The sequence below is a fragment of the Adiantum capillus-veneris genome, chromosome 18, assembly GCF_014529385.1.
Source record: "Adiantum capillus-veneris isolate H3 chromosome 18, ASM1452938v2, whole genome shotgun sequence".
Lineage (NCBI taxonomy): Eukaryota > Viridiplantae > Streptophyta > Polypodiopsida > Polypodiales > Pteridaceae > Adiantum > Adiantum capillus-veneris.
The window spans coordinates 58,412,975-58,434,881 of record NC_140948.1 but is presented as its reverse complement, the minus strand read 5'-3'; the positions used below and the strand labels follow the sequence as shown (position 1 = coordinate 58,434,881).

General features: G+C 47.6%; 1 protein-coding gene across 1 annotated transcript in view; it reads left to right on the top strand.

The window, feature by feature from the left end:
- Nucleotides 1–21,131, top strand: part of LOC147435724 (uncharacterized) — a 46,174-nt gene extending 25,043 nt beyond the window's left edge. Inside the window, exons 2-5 of the mRNA XM_086488704.1 lie at nt 18,961–19,216; nt 19,808–20,010; nt 20,115–20,302; nt 20,672–21,131. Of these exons, the coding sequence (XP_086344830.1) occupies nt 18,961–19,216; nt 19,808–20,010; nt 20,115–20,302; nt 20,672–20,985 (961 nt within the window). The 3' untranslated portion in view covers nt 20,986–21,131. The remainder of the gene's footprint in view (nt 1–18,960; nt 19,217–19,807; nt 20,011–20,114; nt 20,303–20,671) is intronic.
- The last annotated feature ends 776 nt before the right edge of the window (nt 21,132–21,907 follow it).

Genomic DNA, 21,907 nt, shown 5'->3' with positions numbered 1-21,907 from the left:
GGATTCCACTCTGGCTAGTCAATGACCCCAGTTGGCTAACCATAGTCCTTGTCCAACCTTAGTGCTCTCTTGCCCTCAGGCCTGGACTCCCTCTGGACAGTTCCACACTAGCTATGCAATGCAGGGCAGTTAGATTTCCCGAGGGGTGTTTCCAAAAAGTGAAAGTAAATAGATAATAAGAAAGAAATCAACAAAAAGGATAGATAGTAGTCACACGCTGGTGACATACCCCCCTCTTGAAATCTCAAATGTCCTCGTTTGCATCTATGTCGTACATGCTCACAGTCAACACTGATGTATTCAACACCTGTCGACACATGTACGACACATACATGCTCATTGTCAACCCTGGTGTATTCAACACCTCGTCGACTCATGTATTGCCTGCGTGTGAACCCTGTCCCAATGACATAGTGGTAGCTGCGCACTCTGCCATTGCTTTGAGTCACTAACTTTTCAATGACAAAATGGTAGCTACACATTTTGCCACTGTCTTATAGTACACGTTGGATCCCGTAACACTTTCGAGCATACCCAAACCGGCAGTTTAAGAATGCAGTTACACTTGTACTCTTTAATAGAAGCAATTACTATATCCTTGACAAACAGACAAGAAATACTCACTTCTATAGCACTAACCAAACTTTTGGACATTCCATAAGAGCAATTGCGAAACTGACAATGTGTACAGCTCTAACATTCATGTAACAGGTATTTCATTTGAGCTCACTTTAAATACCATGTACATCATTTGTTTCAAAAGCCATTGTCACACTAACAATCCATTTAGCTTTGAAACTCAAGGGGTCAAGGTAGGTTGCAAATCGAAGGCTTCAAGGTAAAGTGATAACACAGTTGGTGACTCTGCAAGTTCACCTTCTTCCATCTACTTAGCATCCATTGGTGGATAGTTTCTGAACTTTACCAAGTAACGCCTAGCAACCTTGCCTTTCACTTTCCTTTCTTTGTGTGCCAAAATCTGTTCAGGGACCAAGATCTCGTCAAGTTCCTCAACTTCCGGCTGATCTTCAACTGGCATATCTTCTGGCACATCACCCACATACGGTCTGAGAAGACTCACATGAAACGCATTGTGAATCTTCCAACTGTCAGGCAATTTCAGCCTATATGCAACATCACTGATTATGTCGCATACTTGAGAAGGCGCATAGTAACGCATGCTGAGCTTCGGAAACAGTCTTTCCTTGCCCTTCATCTTCTTTAACCTTGCCTTTTCAAAGCGTAAAAGGACCCAATCACCAAGTGAATATACCACTTCACGACGGTGACGATCAGCTGCTTTCTTTTGTTTTGCCTGAGTCCTTTCTAAGGCCACTTTGACCTTCTTGTACATTTCATCCATGTCCTGAACATACTTATCTGCTTCAAATATCTTGTCCTTTGTATGCAGTATGGGAGGAACTTTCTTGCCACCTTCACCTATCTCAAAGGGTGCCTTGCCAGTTGATGAATGCACTGTATTATTGTATGCATACTCCACCAATGGCAAATACTGCTCCCACTTTCCTTTATGCTCTGACACATAACACTTCAGCAGATCTAGGACAGTAGAATTTGCCTCTTCTGACTGCCCATCTGTGTGAGGATGAAATGACAAAGAGAATTTGAGTGTGGTGCCCATATTCTCAAACAAGCCTCTCCAGAACAAACTTGTCATGCGTGGATCACGGTCGCTAACAATCGACTGTGGCATGCCATGATACTTGAAAATATTGCTCATAAACAAGCGTGCCATCTGATCTGGCTTTATCTTCTTCCTGACAGGAATGAAATGAGCTTGTTTGCCGAATCTGCAAATAATGGTCCAAATACCATCGTTTCCTGTCTGCGTTCTCGGAAGATCAAAGATAAAATCCATAGCAATACTTTCCCATGGTTTATCTGGAATAGGTAGTGGTTGCAATAGCCCTGGTGCCTTTTGCCTGTCAAACTTGACCTTTTGGCATATTAGGCATTCTCGCACAAAGGCATCCACATCCCTTCTCAATGTAGGCCAGTAGAAGAATGTCTCAACCGCTTTAACTGTAGCATCGATACCACGATGCCCTGCATATGGTGGGACATGACTCTCTTCCATAACTTTGCGTCGCAATGGCTTTGTGACACACAATCTGCCATGCATCATCATGAACCCATCTCTGAGAAGATAGTGTTCATGACGTTGTCCATCCATTAGTTGCTCGAAGACCCTTGCAAAATCTTCATCATTTGCATACTGTTCTCTCATATCATCAAGTTCATGATGATAAGGAATCGACACAGCTGAAATTTGTGGCTTCCTTGACAAGGCAACAGCCACAACGTTCTTCTTGCCTTCCACATGCACAATCTGAAAATGGAACATGGACAAGATATTTGCCCATCGCATATGCTTCTCAGATAACTTTGTTTGTGTCAAGAAGTATCGCAAGGTCTGATGGTCCGTTTGGACAACAAAGTCTGCACCTAGCAGGTAGTGTTTCCAACTTAAGAGCGCATGAATCACAGCCAGTAACTCTTTCTCATAGACCTGCATGGTCATCTCTGGCCCTTGCAAAATTCTGCTCTCATAGGCTACTACCCTGCCATCTTGCATTAGCACTGCACCAATGCTACTACCGCAGGCATCACACTGGACCACAAATGACTTCCTAAGATCTGGCGACACAATGACTGGATCTGAAGTCATCTTTTCCTTTAAGAGATTAAAAGCTGAAATCTCTTTTTGTGTCCATCTAAAGGTGACTGCCTTCTTTTGAAGAGAATGTAAAGGTGAAGCAAGCTCAGCGAAATTTCGGATAAACCTTCTGTAATAGGAGCATAGTCCCAAAAGCTTCGGACATCATGCACCGTCTTCAAATTTGGCCATGACTTGATCGCTTCAACTTTTGCAGGATCCATTCTGACACCATCCTTTGAGACAATGTGTCCCAAAAAGTGAATGTCTTCCAGAAAAAACTCACTTTTCTTTGCATTGATGAGCAACCTATGACTGCGTAGCTGTTTGAACACAATGGCCAAGTGATGCCTATGCTCCTCTTCATTCTTTGAGTAGACTATCATGTCATCAAAGTATGTACCAACAAACTGTTGGTGTGGACGGAAAATTCTGTCCATCATCCTATTGAACGTAGCAGGAGCATTTGTGAGACCAAAGGGCATCACTAAAAATTCGTAAAGGCCAAACGTCGTTCTAAAAGCAGTCTTGTGCACATCCTCTGATCTAATGCGGATCTGATGGTACCCACTCTTTAGATCTATCGTGCTAAACATAGTTGCTCCTTGTAATTTGTCCATAATATCATCAATTCTAGGTATAGGGAACCTATTCTTGGTGGTATTCTTGTTCAGTGCACGGTAGTCGATGCACATACGCCATGAGCCATCCTTTTTCTGCACCAACAACATTGGAGAACAGAATGGAGATGAACTGGGCTGAATCAGCCCCTTTTCTAACAGCTCCTGTACTTGGCCCATTATCTCTTTCTGCTGAGCCGCACTAACCCTGTACGGAGGCTTATTTGGTGGGCTACTGCCTGGCACCAAATCTATCGCATGGTCCTCGGGTCTCTCTGGCGATAATTGAGATGGTAATGAATCGGAAAAACAGTCACTATACTGTTGTAAAAACATTGACCTTTCTTTATCTAGCATAGATAAATTTGATTCATCACAATCTAACACTTCACGTGCAAAAACCAAGTACGCAGAAAGATGCTTTTTCATTACAGAAGTAATAGCAGAAGCTGATACAGTAGGAATAGACTCTCCTTTAAGCTTTACATCCAGAATGTGAGTCTTTCCCCTGCTCTGTACAATGATCTTTTTGTTGTAGGCATCCATGATTCCCTGTACACGAAACAACCAAGGAATACCTAACAAAACATCACATCCGTCCAGTGGCATGATGTAAAATTCTTAAGCATCTACATAGGACTGGATATGTAGACGCAACTTTCCAATGATGGGTGTCACAGCCTCTGTATGGCCAGGACATGCCAAACCTGCCTCTGCTGTATACCCCATCTCTTCAGGTCTGATTCCCAACTTTGAAGCCAATTTTGGGGAAATATAGTTAGCTTTGGCACCTGGATCAAAGAAGATAAGCACTGTTCGATCCTTGACCTTTCCCCATGCTCTGCAAAGCTTACTTGCATCTGAATTTGGCTTGTCGCCCACCATATCTGGCACTAGACCTGCCATGGGCTTCTTTCCTTTCCTGTCCTCCTTGTCTTCAGAATCAGCTGGTCTTTTCTTTGTAGGACAGTTGTAAGCAATGTGGCCAGGCTACTCACATATAAAGCATTTGTTTTCTGTCCTCAGGACCTTCTTTTGCTCTTCTGGCTTGCGAGCAAAACGTCTTTTCCATTTCTTCGCTGGTCCCTTTTCTGATTCAGCCGTAGCTTTATCTTTCCCTGCGTTGGCTGACTCCTGAGTCCCTTTAGGCGCCTCATTGGGAACGTGCTTCGTGGCTGAATTTTTCTTGCCTGATCCTGCCTTGACGCCAGTGTTAAATTCACAATCTTCTCCCTTGAGCAAACCATTGCCAGTGTTCGCTACCTCGATGAGCTGCGTCAAAGTAGTGACTTTTGTCTTCGTACAGTACTTTCTCAATCCTTTAGGTAGGCCACAACAGTATTTTTCAATCTGTTCTGTCAATGGCACAAACCTATAGGAAGTTACTGGAAGTAGAGCTTTCCAAAACTTCCGATTGCAATCATCCAGATTTCTGCAAGTGGCAGCATTTAGCTGGTGCCATTCTGTCATGACATCTGCTTCGAAATCATCAGATAACCATGCTGCTGCAAAAATCTGCTTGAAGTAAATCCATGTGGACGGGGCTTGCCCTTGAAGCAATAAAGTTGTCCACCATTGTCCCGCATTCCCTGTCAAGAAAGTGGCTGCCTTGCGGACCTTTGAAGCCTCTGTAAAGTCTCCCCCTGCATAGGCCTTGTCAAACTGCTGGAGGAATGAAAGAGCCTTCTTCCTGTCATCAAACCCTGTAAAGGTCGTGAATGTCACACCTTTGCCACCTTCTTTGTACGGAGTTGGCCTCTCCAGCGGCGTTAAATTGTCATATGGAAGTGACTGAAACATGGGAACACTATTAGGGTTCATCTGTGTTCCTTGGCCGCTATTAACTTGACCTGGAAATGCCATATTTGGCTGCTGATTTGTAATTCCAGCCATACCAAAATTTGCCTGTGGCATCCCAATTTGGCCCTGAGTGCTCTGAAAGCCTGGTAGCATGCCTGTGACACCATACATGGGGTTAGGCATCATCGTTTGAGCACTCCCGAACACTGTTCCTGGCGTGTAAAACTGATTTCCAGGTGCATGACCAGCCATGCTCTGGAATACCGATCCACCTCCAAAATAGCCAGGGTGTACTGAAGGTGGTGGGAAGACCTGTTGCATAGCCTGTAGGTTGCTTCCCTGCCCATTAGAACCAGCTATAGGCTGCTCAAAGGTGGCGGGCTGAACTGGTACAACTTGAAAGACTGGCATCTCAGCCACCTGTTCTTGCACCTTAGGCATAGGTTGTGGAGACTGCATGTTCTCCGTCAAGTGTACAGGTGTTTCCATTGACTGTGCAGTATGAATCACCTGTGCTCGAGCCTTAACAGGCTTTTGAATATGATCCAGTGACCCAACTTGCTGAGATGGAACAGGAGGTTGTAGAAAGGCTAAAAACCTCGGGTTCTGCATTACTTGTGTGAACATAGCCACAGCAGTAGCCAACTGGGTCTTGAATATATCATCATCTGTCTGTGGTGGTCTTGAGGACTCACCCACTTCATGTGTCTGTTGACCCTGTGAAGAGGAAACCTCTTCAGTCACATCATCTGGTCTGTCAGCCATAATTGCAATTCCCTGTGTCTGGTCTATGATCCCCTGTGTCTTCAAGCCCAAATCTGACCAAGGCTCACTTCTATGGGAAAAAGTGATTTAATCCCGTCGATGGAACCATGAAACCGGCCTGTTCAATCCAAAAAGGGCGGTAGACTTTACTTCAAACCTTGATTTAGCTTTCACCCATTATTAGTCGTCTATTTTACCTGTGCTATAGTGACACAAGAGAGGGGAATGGGATACAAATGCTAGAATGCACCTGTATGAGAAGACGGACACCAGATTGGCCCCTAACTTAGGCACCCCTTTCGGTATTTCTTTATTGTTCAAAAGAGGGAATAAACGCTGTGGTTCCCTACAAGCTGCCCCGCACAAACTCGGCTGAATTTCCACTGTTCCAGCTCGATTTTGGCAGCATAACTGTACTAGAACCCTTCACAGTCAGTATTCCCACGCATTGGCTGACTTTCCCGACGCATACGGGCACTTTGCAAAACCTGGCGAGAATCTGCAGCACGCTGAATTCTCTGTTTTCAGCCCTGAAAATGCGCCAGATCACTTGTACAGCGGTCCCCTTGCGTCCCCGAACTTCCTGGGGGTATGAGGGTCCGTTTAGGGCCAAAACCCTAAACCTGCAAAAATACACAGCAGGCTGTAATTCACTGTTTCGGGCTCCGTTTCACGTGCTGGTCGCATCCTTAGCAAGTCCTCGAGCTCCCGCACCTGTAGGGCTACTTGCCCTTTGAATCGGACGAGATTTCTGGCGTGAAACCTCTCCTAATTCACCTGTACCTGCGGGGGGATTAGTCGCTAGCTAATCCAGTACCTGTGCAAGAGGCTCTTGCCTCGGCAATCGCGCATGAACCCACACAACTGTACATTGGTCAAATGAAGAGCCCACTAGAGGGGCATAACATACTGCCAAAGGGGAGAGAGAGGGCAGTGCGTAGCGTGCAGGGCATCACTCTTGGCACCGCACTGTGCATAAGAGGGAAAGCAAGCACTCCATAGCTCTTAACCTGTGACAAAAGCTGCAAATGAGCCTCTCCCAGCTTAAAATTGAGCGCCAACTCTCTCTTGCATTAGAAACTGCACCGGAATGTGCCACTTGGCACATTTACAAGCATTTTCCCGTTTCGGGGTTGTCGCCTAAAAATCTCTCAACCGGTTGCCCAATTGACTTCACGGCAGAGTAAGAAAATGTTCCCCTTGTCATTCCGGAGGTAATGACGCCAACACATTTTCAAGTCCCAAAATAGCAGTTCCCTAAATTTTAGGAGATGCTGCCATTGTATCTTTCTAGGTCATCCGACCCTCTTTGTACACTGTGGCCACATCCAGAACTGAAATGTAGCCTCTGTAGCAAAGGATTCCACTTTGGCTTGTCAATGACCCCACTTGGCTAACCATAGTCCTTGTCCAACCTTAGTGCTCTCTTGCCCTCAGGCCTGGACTCCCTCTGGACAGTTCCACACTAGCTATGCAATGCAGGGCAGTTAGATTTCCCGAGGGGTGTTTCCAAAAAGTGAAAGTAAATAGATAATAAGAAAGAAATCAACAAAAAGGATAGATAGTAGTCACACGCTGGTGACACGAAACCCTAAAAAACAGCAAGAAACCGTGACAAACCCCTAAAAAACAATAAAAACCAGTGGCGAAACTCTAAAAAACAGCAAAAAAGAGGTGACAAAACCCTAAAAACAGTGAGAGTCCAAACCCATGTGAGAGAGAGAGAGAGAGAGAGAGAGAGAGAGAGAGAGAGAGAGAGAGAGAGAGAGAGAACATTTTAGGAACGACCTCAAAGATTTATAGGACAAGTCTTGAACCCAATACTTGATACGAGAGAGAGAGAGAGAGAGAGAGAGAGAGAGAGAGAGAGAGAGAGAGAGAGAGAGAGAGAAATGAAAATGAAATGAAATGTTATATTAACGTCTTCAGAAGGCCAAAGTGACCTATGAGACCAGAAAGTTACAATGTGGTGGATCTGATACAAAGTCAGAGTAACAAGATGACAAAATGACAAAATAAAATACTGTGGAATCCTAAACTGCTAGGTGTGAACTAAGCAGCTAGCTGGGATAGCTAGATCACAAGAGTCCAGCATCGGTCGCTGGCGGATCTCATCAATCTCCTCCATGGTCAGTAGTCCGACCGGGCGTCGTGTATGTCGGGCCAAAGTGATCCGAATCCTCTGATGCAGTTTCCGTCGATGCTGTGTAGTCCTCCGCAGTCGTGGGCGTCTGGATCTCCCCAGCTCAGTCGCTTGGTCGATCAGTGTGCCTTTGGTGTGAGGCAACGAGCTCTGCTATGGTAGTAACTCCTCCCGGTGTCCAGTGGCAGCTCTAAAGAAGTCTGTGATCTGTCTTTGAGACTGGCTAGCCTCTCCTCTCATTAGGATCTCTCTGTGTCTGCGCATCTCGAGCAAAAACAAACCCAGGCATCTCTGATCCTCGCACCGCATGACTGTGGAGAATGGTCCAAAGTCCTCTCAAAACAAGCAATGGAAGTGGCCTCGTATCTCGTAGTAGACGGGGCAGTGGCATGTGTAGTGCAACTCAGTCTCAGGCTCGATGTCACACAGGGGGCATGTCCTAGCCTCTGTTGGTACTGTGCTGTATCTCCCAATCTCGATCCGTAGCTGGTGTGAAGATGTGCGTATCTGGCCAATAGCACATCGTATCCCATGAGACAAGTGGGTGTCCATGTATTGGGCCTCGTCACAAAACCATCCTCCGTAAGTTGGAGGAGATGCTCTTTGTAGAAAGCCATCTTCGTGCCCAGCTCCTGTGCTGGTTGTATCCATGTCCTCTTGGTGTCTAGCTGAGTCAAGTCCTGGCGGATGAGCCTGGTGATCTCGGACTGTGTAAGAGTCAGAGAGGGTGCATCTAGTGAGTACTGGAAGGGAGGCAATTGTCTATGCTGAACCCATGTGCCTGAAACCATGATGTCATCTCCCCATACCAGCATGCTGTATCTCCCTGCATGGCTAATTGTCGAGAGGACTCAAGTGCAAGGCGGGCATATCTGTCTCTGGGAAGTTCCCCCATGCGGTGTATGAAGGAGACAGATCTGGTGTGCTCCTCAACCACTAGTGGGGGGGCAGCTAGCTCTGCTCGGACAGTAGCACGTGGTACTGAAGCCTTGGCTCTAATGAGCCGCGAGATCATAGAAACCAGAGGCTTTCCATGTCCCCCCATCCATCACTGTGGCCTGTCCTCCCGTGATGATCCAATGAAGGTCCCCAAATCTCAGCTCCATAAAGCAATGCAGAAGCGACCAAAGTGTCAGAGAGCCAGAGCTTCGTCCGAGGCTCTTGAAACTGAACCTATGAACACATCCTTTCCAATCTACCCAATGTTGCATGGGCTGTGGTCAATCTGGTCTCTGCTGCCCTCCTCAATGAAAATGCTGGCCCACTAAAAACCACTCCAAGGTAAGTGTAAGCATCTGTATACTCCACTATCTCATGGCCGTATGTGAATGCGGGCGCTGACCTCTTGATCCACTGTGGGGTGGTATTAAATACCATGACCTTGGCTTTACCAAGGCTGACGGACAAACCACTTTCCTGAGCAAACGTATGCAAAGCATACAAGTGACGTTGCATCCCCTCCGGAGAGTCGGAGATCAGCACGATATCATCAGCATATAACAATAGTGGAATCCATGTCCCTGCCAGCTGTGCACCTCTATCACCATCTCTCTCAATGTAGTCGGAAACCTCATCCACATACATACCAAATAGAGTAGGAGAGAGCGGGCAGCCCTGCTTCACCCCAATAGTGGAGTGGACCGGTGTGGATAGACCCTCTAAGATGCGTACATGCCCCACTACTGACCTGTATAATGCCATGACCCCCCAAATGAGCTCTATGGGTACTCCCATCTGCTGTAATCTGCGCATCAATCTAGCTCTGGGCACTGTGTCAAATGTTGTGCGGAAATCCACAAAGCTACAATAGATCCGTCTCCCATGCGATCTGCCGCCCTCAATGATGGCTTTGAGTGTCAAGATATGGTCAAGAGTAGAAAAACCCCTCCTGAACCCTGCCTGCCCAGCTGCGCGTATCCCCTCCCTCTCTGCCCATCTACTCAACTGCTGCTCAAGAATAGATGTGTACAACCGTGCCAATGTGTGTCCAATCATGATAGTGCGATAATTCCCAGGCTCCATAGGATCTCTCGACTTGAAGATAGGTACAATAGTAGATAGGCTCCAAGTATCATGCAAGTCCTGACACATGGCACGGTTAAACATAATTGCTAGAAGCTCTGCTAGTAGATCTCTGGCATGCGTGAAATGCTCAGCCACTAAGCCATCATGATCATATGCTCTCCCAGTCCTCATCCTGTCAATGGCCATCCTCACCATCTCAGCGGTGAAAAAAGCACATGTGTGTGGGCATGGATCGGGGGGGTCGGGAAGGGGGGCTGCTCAGGAACTGTGTACAAAGATGATGCGTACTGGCCCCATGCCTCTATAGAAATGATGGCGGGGGGGGGGGGGAGAGTGCTCATGAAAGAGCCGCCATGTCTCACGTGAGTCGTGACTCAAGAATAGGTGGTATAGATCCTGCTCTAGGCGAGCCAAAAATGCTCTCTTCTTCCGTCGCACTAGGTGTCGGAAGTCAATCTCTGACTGTCTGTGAGTGATGTCCCCCAAAAGCACCTCCCTCTGAAGTCTAGCTCTAGTGTCCCAGCATTTCTCATCATACCAACTGTTCTGGGGCATGCTCCGTGAACGGCGTCTCTGCTCAGGCCGGGTGTGTGGGTATGCCTCTGTAGTTGCATCATGTAGTGTTCAGTATAGTAGTAAGCTCCTCTAGAGGTCGCCCTGGCTCCTTTGTGCACAGGCGTCTGTAGATCCCATCTATGTATACAGAGTCCGTCTCCCGCGTGAAGGTGTAGCGAGTAGGGGTTGCTGCCCGTAGCCTGTGTGCTACACTAAACTGAAAAGAGATGGTCAACGACACAAGAGCACGATCCACTGCCACACCAACAGGTCTGGGTCCAACCGTGAGATCCTGGATACTAGAGATGAGGCTCGGCTGTGCCATAACATAATCCACTGTGTTGGCTCCATGTCTGTGTGGAAAGCATGTAAAATCCCCCGCAGCGGGAAATCTCTGTTGGCCATTCAAGATGGCCAATCCATGTGCAGTCCCCATGTCTATCACGTGTCGTCCATACTCAGTGTGTTCTCCATCTTGTGACAGTCTGGATAGGCCCGTCTCTGCAACATCCAGCTCTCTTAGCATCTCCTCTGAAGTATCATAAAATACTGTCTGATGATGGGCAGTCCTAGCATTGAAATCTCCTAGAATGATGATGTCACCATCTCTAGAGAACTCCCATATGTCATCATCCAAAATAAAAAAGGGGGACCGTCCTTTGGTGGTGCATAAACTGACGTACTCGGGGGAAAGTAGCAAATAGCAATGTAAAGATATCTGCCTGTCTCTGCTCTCAATCTCATCCACATGTACCTAGCTTGCTCATCCCTGCGGGCTATATGTATCAATGGCTGCAACTCCTCCCTGAATAACACTGCTACTCCTCTTGAGCCCCGTCCTCTGTGCTCTGATCGTGTCTCTTGTCTACAGGCTGTCTCCCATCTATATCCACTAATGTGAGGCATAGACTGCCCAAGGGCCTGATGTGTCTTAGAGTAGAAGACGATGTCTCTTCCCGTAAAACTATCCTCAAAAGCACCCACATCAAGGCGCATAGATCCATTAAAATTCTAGGTGGCAACTTTGAGTGTGGTCCCATAGGTCTCGCACCGTCATGTGGAGCGCCGCTCTACAATTACCACCCGGCCATCTCTTTAGAAGGCCGTCTTTCCCTTCTCCCTTGCCGCTTGAATCTCTGGCATCACCTCTCTCATATCGCAAGCTGTGTGAGAGTGAGGTCATCTCCAAGGAATATGCCCGTTTTCTTTAGTGTAGGACGCTTCTTCAAGAAGTCCTTCTTTGCCTCCATGGATGGGAAACGGATGATTAAAGCTCTCCCTTTTGAAGTCTCCCCATTGCCTTGTGTCTTCTTCCCCACCCTCCATGCCTTTGTATGAGTAGCCTCACTACCCATCATGCGGAGAAGTTCTTCGACTTCCCCTTCCACATCATCTTGGTCTTTTAGACGGTTACTCTTATATGCAAAGCTCTAGTTTTCCTTCGTTGCTCTTCTTCTAGAGTCATGTTGATGATTGTAGGAGTGGGGACAGATGTGGTTTCTTTCCCTTTCCCTTTCCCTTTCTTAGCGACTTCTATCCATTTCTCGGCCTCATCCGCCTTCTTTTGCGTCTTCGTGATCACATCCATCCACGAAGACGTCTTTACTACCTTCTGTTTCTCCTCCTCTTTGATCATCCGTACCTGCTCCTTGATGACCTTGATTTCCGCTATCACCGAAGGCTGGAATTCCCCTTCCTCTAGTCCAATGCTTGCTCTATCAGCAAGCTCTCGCTTGAGGGCTGAAACCCATTCTTTAAGTGCTTTGGAGTCCGCCTTAAGTGCTTGTAGCTTTGCGTGCAAGTCCTCTTTCTCTTTTTTCCACTGTGCACCTTCGTTGAGAAACATTTGAAGAAGGTTGGCCTTTTCTTTCCACCATCCCTCCGTATCTGCTTTCCATTCTTTCATCTCCCTTTCCATTTGTGTTATCCGCTTGTTTGTAAGCACAAAGGTTGCCTTCGGATGGGGCTTACACATTGGCGAAGCGCTCATGACCTCCATCAAAAACAACACAATCTGCACTTTTGCAAGAGAGGCCAACCCACTATGTCCACATCACGCATACATCTATGTCCCGCATAATGCTTACATTTTTTATTTTGATTTTCTGATTTTCTGCTAATTTCTGTCAAAGCTGTTCTGTATTTTGTAAACTGTAAATCTGCAGGTCCTTGCAATTTCTGCCAAAAAAATCCTTGCAATTTCTGCCTTTTGTAAATCTGCAGGTCCTTGCAATTTCTGTCAAAAATTCTCCAATCTGAAATTTTTGAATTTCCTGTATTTCTAAATTTCCGCTTGTTGGGGGGGGGGGGGGGGGGGGGGTTGGGGGTGGTGCAGCAGGTGAACAGCAGCCAGCAACAGCAGCGTGGTTGGCGCGAGCAGCAGCAGCGTGGGTGGCACGTAACAGCTGCAGCAGAAGAGCATCGCGTGAGCAAGGCAAAAGGGGTACCGCGCGCGCGCGAGAGAGAGAGAGAAAGAAAGAAAGAAAGAAAGAAAGATTTTTAATGTCTATGTCAGGCCGAAATCGGCCTATGAGACAAATCAAATGTACATGGTGTGTATGTCATCCGTCTATCGGAAAGACAAATGAAACAAAAACTGATACAAAACTGAACTGAGTGTAGGTAGTGGGGTATCTGAGGAGGGATGGAGCTCTATCTCTAGGGGTATATGCATGTCTATATGCTCAAGGTAGTACAATCATGAGAATGCATCAAGCTATCTAGCTCCATCCTGTACTAATGGGGGGATGTAAGATGTGGTACATGGGCGGGTCTGGTGCCAAGGCTGCCCGGATGAAAGCTGTCGGGTCAGCCCTCATCCGGGCCACTCGCTCCTCAGTGGCACGGCGCTCCCGGGCTCGGATCTCCTCGATCTGTCGGTGGTGGGAGCTCGCGCCCCTGTAGCCTGTGACTCGTGGTCGTCGTCTAGCTCGGCTCACCTCCGCCTGTGGGAGTGTCACTCCCCTCTGAGTGTCTGGTGGGGGAGGGGCGGTAATCCTCTGAAAGAAGTCTGTGAGCTGCGACTGTCTCCCCTCTGTCTGTGTAGCTGTGTGTGGCTGTAGTAGTGTGTCCCGATGGCTCTGTATCTCTAGTAAGAACCGTCCGAGCTGTCTCTGATCTCGAGAGTCCATGATCTCTCGGAGAGTGGGCTGTCCTCTGAATAGGGCCTCATACCTGCCTCTGATCTCAGTGTATGCTCTGCATCTACATACAAAGTGCTCCTCACTTTCCACCTCCTCTGTGCAGGCTCTGCAGACGCGCTCCTCCCTGGGAACACCAGTATGTCTCCCGATCTCAATCTCTAACCTGTGTGAAGCCACTCTCAGCTGACCAATCGCCACCCGTGAGCTATGTGGCATATATGTGTCCATGTAGCGTGGTCTCTGTATGAACCCCCCGGACAATATGGTGAGAAACTGGTCTCTGTAATCTGACATCCTCGTCCCCAAGCCAGGTGACTCCCAGACTCTCCTAGTGTATAGCTGCCACAGATCCTGTCTCAGTACCAAGTTCCTCTCACTGCGAGAGAGGTGAACATATGGTGAGTGGGGGTCGTACTGGAATGGTGGTAGGCTCTCCATGTCAAGACCGTGTCCCTCAAACCATGCTCTGACCTGTGAGTACCATGCTCTCTCATGCCCACTCTCTGATAGCTGTATAGCTGCCTCAAATGCTCTACGAGTAAGTCTGTCAGGAGGTAGCTCTCTTATCCTCTGGATGAAGCAGACTGTCTGGAATAGTGCCTCTACCACCATGGGTGGTGTGGCGAGCTCGGCTCTAATAATGTCATGTGGCACTGTCTTCTTGCTGCGGAGCAAGCGTGAGATCATACATACCTGTGGCCTCTCAAGCTGTGTCCACTGGTCAGCTGTCAATCCTGGTGCCCATACTGCCGCCGAGTACATCAAGGCCGGGGTGACTAAGGTGTCGAAAAGCCACCCCTTCGTGCGGGGTTCCTGAAAGTGTGCCTGGTGGCATCTCCGCTCTAGCATGGCCAGAGCTGCATATCCTCGGGTGAGCCTGTCAGCAGCAGCCTGCCTCATAGTGAAGGGTCCTGGTAGGCTGGTGAATGTGATGCCAAGGTAGACATAGGAGGTGATTACAGCAACCTTTCCTCCTGCTGCTGTGAAGGTGGCAGCGCTCCTCACTGCACTGGATGTGTGAAAGATCATAACCTTGGTTTTGCCAAGGTTCACAGTCAACCCCCTGTGTGTGCTGAATTCGTCCAAGGCCTCAAGATGGCGTTGCAAGCCCTCGGGTGACTCTGAAATCAACACAATATCATCAGCATATAACATGATGTGGACCGGAGTACCTGCCAAGTCGCTCCCCTCTCCCCCTGCTCGCAGTATGTAGTCGGAGATCTCGTCGATGTAGAGCCCAAAGAGTGTCGGGGAGAGTGGGCATCCTTGCTTAACACCAATGGTGCTAGCAATGGTCTCTGAAAAACCGCCTGGGCAACGAACTCGACCCGTCACCTTCTCGTAGAGAGCATATATGGCCCAAATCATCTCTGTTGGTACCCCAATGCTGTGAAGGCGCTGGAAGAGTCTCTCGCGTGGGACTGTGTCAAAGGCCTTGCGGAAATCCACAAAGCAGCAGTAAAGCCTCTTCTTCCGCGCCTTTGCCCCATCAATGAGGCAGCGCAGAACGAAGATGTGATCAGTGGTGGAAAAAGCTCGTCTGAAACCTGCTTGGCCTGGAGCTCGTAAACCCTCGATCTCTGCATAGCAGCTGAGCTGTGCCTCAAGTACTGCTCCATATAGCTTGGCCATCGTGTGGCCAATCATGATAGTCCTGTAGTTCCCTGGATCCAGGGTGTCGCCAGATTTGTGGATAGGCACTATGGTGTGCTGTGTCCACTCCTCTGGGAAGCCCTCCCCTATAGCCCGGTTGAAGACATGTGCAATCAACGGGGCTATAGTGGAGGCCGCATAAATGATGTGCTCACTCTGTAATCCAGTATGGTCAGCTGATCGTCTGTGCTGCATGCGGCGTATGGCCCTCTCTACCATCTGTGCTGTAAAGAAGGAGGAGCACGTGGGGCGTGGCTCGTGTGGCTGTGGGATAGGAGGCTGTCCTGGCACCTCGTAAAGTCGCTCTGCATAATCATGCCATATCTGTGGATCCTCAATAGCTGTAGTCGGACGTGGCTCGCGCAGGGTGCGCCATGCTGTCGCGCTATCCATGCTCATGAATAGGCGGTATAGCTCAAGCTCCTGTGCCTCTTCGAATGCTCGCCGCTTTTGGCGTGTCAGCGTCTTCATATGCCGTCTGGCCTCTCTCTCTGTGATCTCTCCTAAGGCTCGCTGTGCGCGGAGGCGTCGGTATAGCTCTCTGCACTCATCATCATACCAGCGGTTCTGAGGCATAGTCCCGGGGGGGGGAGTGCGTCCTGTGTGAGTGGTGTGTGGAAAGGAGCTAATAGCTGAAGTGTGGAGAACGGAAGAGATATGTGATGTGAGAACTGAGAATGGTGTGGATGGGTGGAGGAGGCATAGGCCATGCTCGACCTCGGCCGAGTAAAGAGAGGCTAGCTCATGTGTGAAATGGATGGTGGTGTGTGGAGTGTGTGCTGTGGAGTTGTGTGGGATGGTATCTCCGGTGATGGAGAAAGAGAGGTATGTGTGGTCGGCTCCGATGGGTATGGGTGGAATGGTGAAGGATGTGATAAGGTGTGTAGCCTCCCTGGGTCCCAGAATATAGTCGACTGTACTCCCCCCTCCCTCTGCAACTCCATGTGGCATACAAGTCAGGCCCCCTGAGGTGGGCCACTGGACCATCCCGTTATAAATAACGAGACGGTGCTGGGAGCCAAGTCGAAGTAGATGTCGTCCGTAGGCTGTGACTGGAGCTCTGTCTGCTGTATCTCTCATAGTAGCCTCCTCATCTAGAGTGTGTAGTGCCTCTGGGTCCTCGTGGTCATATGCCTCACTGCTCACTGTGCGTACGAGCATTGAAGTCTCCCATAAGGAAGACTTCACCCAGTGTGGAGTACTCCATAATCTCCTCCGTGAGGCATGCGTACGGTGACTCCTGCTCAATAGGGGCGAACCTGGAGCCTGTGGGAGCAAAGTAGCAAAGGGCAATGTAGACGATCCTGTCTCGTGAGAGCTCGAGGCGAATCCACATGTAGCGGGCCTGTGGGTCCCGGGCAACAATCTGTAGTCTACTGTGAAGCCCCTGTCTAAAGAGTATGGCCACTCCTCCTGAGCCACGAGTGGTGTGCTGGCGCATACACCCCCGATGTAGAGACTCCCACTGGAATCCATGTATCCGTGGTAGCCCTCTCTCTGGGCTCTCGTGTGTCTCTGTAAGTAGAATGATGTCTCGACCTCTCATCACCTCCTCAAGTCTCTCTGGGTGTGTCCATAGGTCTCCATTGCAATTCCAAACCGTGACATGAATCTCCTCGTGTGTCCCACAGGCCGCGAGTCCCTATGCGATGGTCTTGCCATCAATGATAACCCTACCATCTCGATATACTGCCTTCTTCCCTTCTTTGCGGGCTTGGTGGACTCTAGGCATGCACGCGCGACGGTGATCTTGTTGCATCTTTGTGAGGTCATCATCCAGATAAATCGGGGGGCCTTCTAGCCCTCTCAAGATGACCCTCTTTCGGAGGAAAGAAGTTCGAGACTCCTCGGAGGCGAATTGGAGGATGAGAGCTCTCTTCTTTGGATCTTTGCCGGCTCTCCAAACTTTGGAGAAAGGGATCTCTTCTTCCTTGTATCCCACTTTCTTGCATAAAGCTTTCCCATCGCTCTCGGGTGTAGACCCTTCTTCTTCTTTGATGCCGGTCACTCGCACATTGAGACGGCGAGCTTGTCGCATCTTCTCCTCGTCGATGGTTGTGTGTACGATGAGTACCTCATCTTTTTGGGCTTCCTCTCTTGCAACCTTCTTGATGTTCTTTTTGACCACTTCGACCCATCCTTCTTTGGTGGCCTCTAATTTGTCCTCAATGCTTGCGGTGAGGGCTTTGGTGATCTCCTCCTTGAGGGCTTCCTTAGCCTCCTCTTTAATCTCTCCTTCTTCGGGGGTGAGGGATGTGATGGAAGCATGAAGGAGATCGATTTGTGCCTTCATCTCTTCTTGCTCTTTCCTCCATCTCTCCCTCTCCTTCCCGTTCTCCCGTTCCCTTCTCTCCTTCTCCTCTTTGAGATTTTGGATTTCCGCTCTCATGTCCTCCTTCTCTTCGTTCCATAGCTTGATGATGGTGGCTTTCTCCTCCTCCCATATCTCTCTCTCCATCCGCCATTCTTTCATGTCCTTCTCCAATTGTGCAAGCCTCTTGTTCGTGAGCATGAACGTTGTCTTCATTGTCGATGCCGGCGTCTTGATGATGGGGGAAGACATGGCTGTCTTCGTAACTACCCTCTCTTCATATTGTGAAGAAGAGGGGAGAAGGGGAAGAGAGGGAGTACTTGTGTGTATGCGTGTATGTGTGTAGTGTGTGTGTGGGTATGTATCCGTGTGTGAGAGATTGGGGGCAGCGGGCCTGGTGCACTTGGTAATGCTGCCACAGTGAGGCAGCGGCAAGTGCTACAGCCTTGGCAGCGTGCAGTCGCAACAGGTCAGCTACAACGGGTTCAGCAGCAGCAGCAGTGGCGCGCGCAGGGGCTGAAACAGCAGCAGCAGTGGCGCGCACAGGGGGCAGCAGCAGTGGCGCGCGCAGGAGCAACAGCAGTGGCGTGCGCAGGAGCAGCAGCAGTGGCGCGCAGAGAGAGAGAGAGAGAGAGAGAGAGAGAGAGAGAGAGAGAGAGAGAGAGAGAGAGAGAGAGAGAGAGAGAGAGAGAGAGAGAGGATCCACACGGTAGACACGGAGTGGTGGTTAATTATAATATGTGATGTTTGGTTGTACTCTTGCAAATGTGTTTTTGTTTGACTATGTGACGTGCAATGTAGCATTTTGTCTCTGATCGCTCTTGAGGTGATATGATTGATGGATATGATGAACTTAGTGCATAGAAATCTGCTAGAGATCGGTGAGCTTTAGATGTGATGATTAAATGAATCATTATGATCACGGCTCGTGTTTGAGATCTCGATGGGGATAAAGATGTGAATGTGATTGACGATTGTTCAATGATCAGTGTTTTTTGTGCTAGTGCATGGTCTGAGTGCTGTTTGGTGTAAGAAGGCCATGCTTACAGTTAGAATACATGTTGCGGCATGGCAAGTGCTGTAGAAGTGGTCTTTTGGTCTTGCTTGCTAAAGGTCTGTCCTGTTTGCTTGAGTTGAAAGTTTTACTCCTGTTCTTCTGTTTGCTGGCATTGATTAGTGATCTTCCATTTGAAATCAATGTGCTTTTTGCCGAGTAATAATTTTTAAAATTTATGTCTGAGAGCTTTTTGTCCCTCCATTCTTTGCAGGAGCTGTGTAGAAAAATGTGAGAAAACAGGCTGTCTGAACGATCAGTGTTTCTCAAGTTGCAAAATTGCTGTCAATGGCGGTATCTCAGAGCTTTTGCAGAGCAAGTGTCCTTATGATGCTTGGATAGAATGGGATTGCACAAGCGAATGCAGATATCAATGTATGATGCTCCGAGAAGCAAAACGAACAAATAATGGCGAGCTTCCAGTAAAATATCACGGCAAATGGCCTTTCAAGCGAGTTCTAGGCCTTCAGGTTTACCCATGTTCTTAGAGCTTCGAAGTTGTGCATTTGAGTGCAGTTAACGTGGCTGTTTTCAGATGTTAAGGTATCATATGATGCATATAAACATAGCAGTTTCTATCAACATCTCATTTGACTGTGGTGCTGGAATCTACATATCGTAGCTCTTTCTATCTTTTGACTTCTGCAGTGAATTTTTCATCGGATTTGTTTCTAGCACAGGTTCCCTATCTAAATTTGAGGAGGCCAGCATATAGGCAAAGCATAGCTGTCTCTCTTTCTACTGTTGTGTCTGGAGCATAGGGAGGAAACCATGTGCCAGGATTGTGGGGATTTCCTGATTGCAAGGAGTAACTGAACTCCATTTATTTCTATTTCAGCCTGCTAAAATTTTGGAAAGAATTTTATAGATAATATGGGCAGTGGGGCATGCTGTTTAGGATACTCACTTAGCAAACGCATGCATTGCATAGACACCTGCACACACAATTCTCTGTTATTGTAACACATGATTAAGCACACATAATGAGTGTATATGTGCTTGAGAGAGTGAGCGAGAGATTATGAATGCTTTCAAGAGAGTTTCAAACCTGGATCTGGCAGGAACCTTTATCAGTTATATTCTCTCTTGCAAATCTAGCTGTACATCTACAAAGCTTTATATCCTTTCTTTATCTGCTGCATCGCGTTCTTCCAAAACGTCCACAAGGCAAAAGGGGTCCTTACTATGAGTACAGTTTCCAATGGACCGTCTATGGTTTGGCCGCTTTGAACTCCTGGGTGTGGAGTGCAGTCTTCCATGCAAGGTAAACTTCCGAGTTTTTCTTACCCTACCGTAGGCTCCTAATGTTATGATGGTAGTGTGCATGTCAGGGCTAGCTGTTGAGAGTTGTTTATTGTGTCAATGCAGAAGTACATTGGTCACTGAGAGGGCCGACTACTCAGCTGCTGTTGCGCTACTTGGTATTGGACTCATTGTTGCCATTATCAGAACATTCAGCTTGAGGATTGAGGCAACACAGGTTATGGTGGCAGCACCAGTGATAGCTTTTGTTTCCACACACATTATGTATCTCAATTTCTATAATTTTGACTATGGTAAGCTGCATTTTCTTTTTGTCCATATATCAAGTAAAAGCGGGGGGTCCACTGTATATTCATGTTAATATACCACGTGAGTTCAGCAAGAGGGTTCTTTAATTTGAAAATTGAAGCGAGTTGACAGAGATACATTAACAAGAGGGGTCTTTAAAAGCCATTTTGGAAAAAAACCCATTAGTTCATAAAAAATAGGGGCCAAATCTATTTCATGTCAACATTTTAACACGGGGGTTTTACAAGTACCCTGTGAACGTTCTAGGGGTTCTTAAAATGGACCCCCCGAGGCGTGCGGGGGTGGGGGGGTGGGGGTGGTGGTTAGTATAGCTTCATAACATTCCTGAAATGAGGTTCTGAATTTTTATGCAGGCTGGAACGTGAAGGTCTGGGTAACTATGGGTGTGCTGCAGGTGCTACTATGGACAGTCTGGGCGGGTTATGTTTGCCATCCTTCAAGGTTGAAACTATGGTTCGTGGTTACGGGCGGTGCAATGATTAAGTTTCTAGACATTTTGGACTTCCCACCCTTGGGGGGTTTGCTTGATGCTCATGCGCTCTGGCATGCTTTCCATGTCGCTCTAACATGGCTTTGGTGGAGCTTTATCAAAGACGATGCATCACATAGGACTTCCCAATTACTTCGTAGGACACAAGAAACAGGAGAGTCAAAAAAATCTCAGTAGTTCGTTGCCTCTCCAGCCCATAGAATGATCGTGTCTCTCGCTTCCAATGTGAAAAAGCGAAGTGCTTGTGATCGGGAATGAGACATCTGTCATGGTTGGAATTTGCCATCTTCATATCAGCTCTACAGAGTGGCAATGAAAGTGTGAAATTCAAAATAATTCTTTTGTAGCAGCAGCTTAGGCAGTTCGTAGAGCCTCCAACTAACCTGTTGGTCGTGAAATTTTGCTACTCGGACTGTAAAATATCCATTAAATTGTGTTGTGGAAGCATTTGCAAACAATTATGAGAATGTCAATGTTCATTATTGGTTAGTTGTGGACTCTTTTTGCCTGTATTTCTTTACCCATTGAAAATCAGCCAGTCTATTCTTCTTGTATGGTCTGCCTTCGCTCTTAAAGGTAGGGCTTGTTGCATGAACTAATCAAGCGATGTCACTACTGGATGTTGTAGCCCTTACTGATGCCTCAAAATCTGTATCATGATTACCATAAATACGTCATTTTTTATCATTTGGATGCAAGTTTTCTGAGTGATGGGAATTTCATCATTCTCGAGTGCCAACCTTGGCTATTTGTGCTCTTACAATACTAATTTTGCTTATCTTGATTGTGAGGCGTTTGAATTCACTTTCTTGGCAGTGATATACACATGCGGTGCCATGCCCCAGTAGATTGTATATGGGATTTGACTCCAGAAAGAATGTTTTCTGCTCTGGATGCTTTCTTTCTTTTCTGAGTGATGAGAATTTAATCATTCTCAAGTGCCAACCTTGGCTATTAGTGTTCTTACAGTACTAATTTTGCTTCTCTTGATTTTGGGGCGTTTGAATTCACTTTCTTGTCAGTGATGTACACATGCGGTGCCATGCCCTAGTAGATTGGATATGGGATTTGACTCCAGAGAGAATGTTTTTTGCTCTTG